At 33.6% G+C, this 3,738-nt stretch overlaps 1 protein-coding gene across 1 annotated transcript; it reads right to left on the bottom strand.

Annotated features, from left to right (window-relative positions):
- Positions 1-953: 953 nt before the first annotated feature.
- On the bottom strand, positions 954-2,215 carry LOC136230796 (fatty acid elongase 3-like). Its single transcript, XM_066019980.1, has one exon. It carries the CDS (start codon positions 2,100-2,102, stop codon positions 1,224-1,226), a length of 879 nt encoding a protein of 292 aa, XP_065876052.1. The 5' UTR covers positions 2,103-2,215; the 3' UTR covers positions 954-1,223.
- Between the last annotated feature and the right edge of the window lie 1,523 nt (positions 2,216-3,738).

Below are 3,738 nucleotides of genomic sequence, written 5' to 3'. Positions count from 1 at the left end.
GGATAAGATTTTATATATTTTACTTTGTTGCTTTTTTTTTTTAGTCGGTTTCATTTATTTCATCGGATCTCTTCATCTGTTTGAATTGTAGCTGCTTTCTATTATTCTTTCATTTATGCATTTTTTAAATTTAGCAAGAATGGAAACGATTTATCTTGTCCGTGGATTAATAGATCTACGTGGTTGCGTCAACAGAAATGACTCAGATCCGAATATTCAAAATGGCCTAAATACTGAAGATTGGATTGCATCTACTTTTCTGCAGATTTCGATTTACGAGAAATATATGTTTCATCATTGTTTTGTGTTTTTTATGCTCTTGTGACCTTTTTTGCTCTATGTAGTCGTTTTAGTCTATTTTTAGATCTTGTAAGGTTTGATTCCTTACTGTTGTTTTCTTGTTGTACTTATTGTCTTTTAATCTAATGAAAATTATAAGTATTTTCGTAAAAAAAAACATATATTAATTAAAATAGGTTACAAATGTAGTCATAAAGTTGATGGGACAAAACAACAATGTTAAGCATAATAAATTAAACTAATTAACCATGTTAAAAAAAAGTAAGCTGTATTTCTTATGTTATTAGATGTTAATGTAATGTTCAAGCTTTATAAAGTAGAAATAGTCAATCTAATACATTTTTTTTTATGGGAAGTCTAATACAAATTTGAGGTTAGCTCAATCAATTAAATAAACTAAAACAATTTCCAAACTTTATAAAGCATAAAATTAGTAAAATTAAAATTATGCTACAGTACATACCATTTAATTAACATTATACCAAGAAAAATTCCATTGGTTTATTCTAAAATTACTTTTTCATAGTGTAGGAAATAGTTTAGGTATATACCTATATTCCAATGTACCCATCATTCAATTCATCATTTTTCTTTTTCTTTTCTAATCATACAATATAATAAATTATGCCATTCCCCACTCATCATTGTTCATGTTTTTGAAATGCATATATAATATCACTCTTCATTATTATGTACTTTTTTCTTTCAATTCAACAAAATTATTCACAATTTTAATTTTAGTACTAAATATGGATAATTATTCCATAATTAACCATTTCTTCAGAAAATCAAGTAGTTATATTATCTACAAACACTTTTCTATCACCTGTTTCTCATCTAATCTAAACTTTTTTTTTCTTCTTTTTGGTGTTGGAGATTAATTAAGGAGACTAATCACTATTAGTATTAAACATCGAATTACCTCAATCTTGTAATTTCTGCAGCTCTTTCTCAGCACTCTTCTTCCCCAAATGCATCTTCACATAGAAATTCAAAAAAAGTAGCAAAATAGCTCCGTTCAGCACTGAATTCAAAGACCAGGCTCCGATTCCATTGCAACCTCCTTTCATGAAATGAAGGAGAAGAACTCCGACATGGCAAGCCAAATTGCAACCGAGTAACACAATCTGACAATTAATCACGAACGGAAAACATGCGCTCGGCAATCCGATTGCCGTCCAGAATCTGTATCCGTACACGATTGAGTAAATCAGAGTAGCTAATAGAATCGCGATTACTTGAAATGATTGCGAGAATTCGAGCCATAAGAAGGACATAATCGTCTGGATTGAGTTGTTGAAGAGCTGAAAATACGCCAGTTTCCTCAGCCGTAAGACGGCGAAGAAACTGCGAAACATGTGAAGAAATCGGGAGAGGTAATACATATATGACCAGAAGAATACTCGGCCGGATGGACGAGTTCCGAGAGGGAAACAGAGAAGCCACTGAAACGGAGTCTTCGATCGGCGCCAAAACCACCGGGTTTCTCGGATCTCGGAGGTTGTTGAGAGAAGAATGCCGGCGAATATTGTGGCGGAGATTAAGGCCATAGAGAGACTATGAACGGCCGGGATTGGACCTAGAGGAACTGTACGGCCTCGACGGAGAATGACGGCCAAGATAAGATGGACGACGGTGCAAAAAATGAGGTAGAAAGCTATAGAAGAGAAGAGAAAAGACCAGGTGGAGCCCCATGATTGGCTGTGACTCCACCGGAAAGTCACTATCAATGGATGCTCCGATAGGTAGTATTTAAAGGTGTTGATTCCGGTGGCCATGAACGCCGGACGGAGGAGAGGCATCAGAAAGGAGAAGCTCCGGCCAGAGCTTTGGATAGTTCGCTCATTCAGGGCCGCGTTTGGTTGATTTTTTCTTCTTTTGGTCTTTTCCCTTCTCTGCTAGAAATTGCAAGCCAAGAGCGTGGGGATTAAAATACAATAGAAAATAATCTGTTGCCTTATTATACACGTGTCAATATATTACTGCACACACGTATGCACGTGTAATGTTAAAAACACCAATCACGTGTGTCAATATCTAGTATTTCGTTCATTTTTGTTAATTGTTAATGGTATTTATTGCAAACTATGGATTTTCTATAAATTACTGTATTTTATATATAGAGAATCGGCACAAATATTAAAAACACTAATTTTTTATTCGTTATATTGCCCTGTTTTTAGCTTGTCTGTTGGTTTTTAAAGGTAATTAAGTTGCTAATTAAACATTTCTCATTTAATAATATAAGAAAAATTAAATTAAGGATTTAACTTTCTTCAAAAGTTATGGGATATGATATAAATTTATCACCCGTTCACCTGCTAATTTAGAAAAGCATAAAATTTACACAACGTGGCTTGCATTAGTTGGGTGCGGATGATCACGCGTCCCACACGTGCAATAACGCGTAGTGTGCGCTCATAGGTGGTGTGTGGTGGCCACACGCCGCCTTTCCGTCGTTTGCTACTCTTGAAATTTGATCCAGTCTAGGTTTTTAGGGTCAATAATCACGATGGTGAAGTTCGTTTGTCCATATGATGAGCGAAAAATAGGGTTTGAGACTCGCCTAAGACTGGAATTTGTTTAAATCCGAAACATAAAAGTATCAAATGCAAAATAACACAGTTTTCTACGATTTTCCTGTCGTTTTGCGACAAAAACAGTCCAAAAACACGTAAATACAAATATTAATTATAGCATGCAAAAATTTATGTTTTTCTTTATATTCATGGGATCAAAACAGACAGAACACGAAATTTATGACTCTGATACCAATAAAGGGATTATCCTAACAAATAACCCTAATACAAACATGAGTTTAAGGCCGACCTCTAGTGGACCAGAACCCATTGAGAAGTAAACATCGGAAGAATATAATCAACTATGATCTCGTATCACCGATCATATATCACCCATGTAGATATAATGTGAGAATGGTGGATCACGAACTAAAGCAAACATTAGAAACAGAGATAGAGTGTGACACATGAGGAGGGAGAGTTACAGCAAAATTATGTATTTTCTGGATCAACTCTGATTAGAGTTAAGTGACTATCCATTTATAACTTAAGTTTACCTTATAAAACTTTAACCCCAAACCTTCATCTTTTTGGATGGGTTTGCCTCAATCTTATTTTCAGGCGGGTTACTTATTCAACCCATAATTCGAATAAATCCTAAAGAACATGATTTCTTTTTTCTATTAAAAATCAATATTTTATGATTTGTTTCTTAAAACACAAAAAGGAAATTAGTAATACTCTTAAGGTTCAAATTTATTGAGAAAAATTGGAATATTTTAATTTTTAATGTGGAATAACAAATTTAATATATTAAAAATTGAAGCTAGTTACTAATGAACTTATATGGAAATATAATATCAGATTTTGCAGCAGTCCAGCAGATATACTAATTTTTTTATAAAAACTATCATAATAT

Source organism: Euphorbia lathyris, chromosome 5, assembly GCF_963576675.1.
Source record: "Euphorbia lathyris chromosome 5, ddEupLath1.1, whole genome shotgun sequence".
NCBI classification, from domain to species: Eukaryota; Viridiplantae; Streptophyta; class Magnoliopsida; order Malpighiales; family Euphorbiaceae; genus Euphorbia; species Euphorbia lathyris.
Note: the sequence above shows the minus strand (reverse complement) of the source record. Positions and strands in the feature narration are given on the sequence as shown.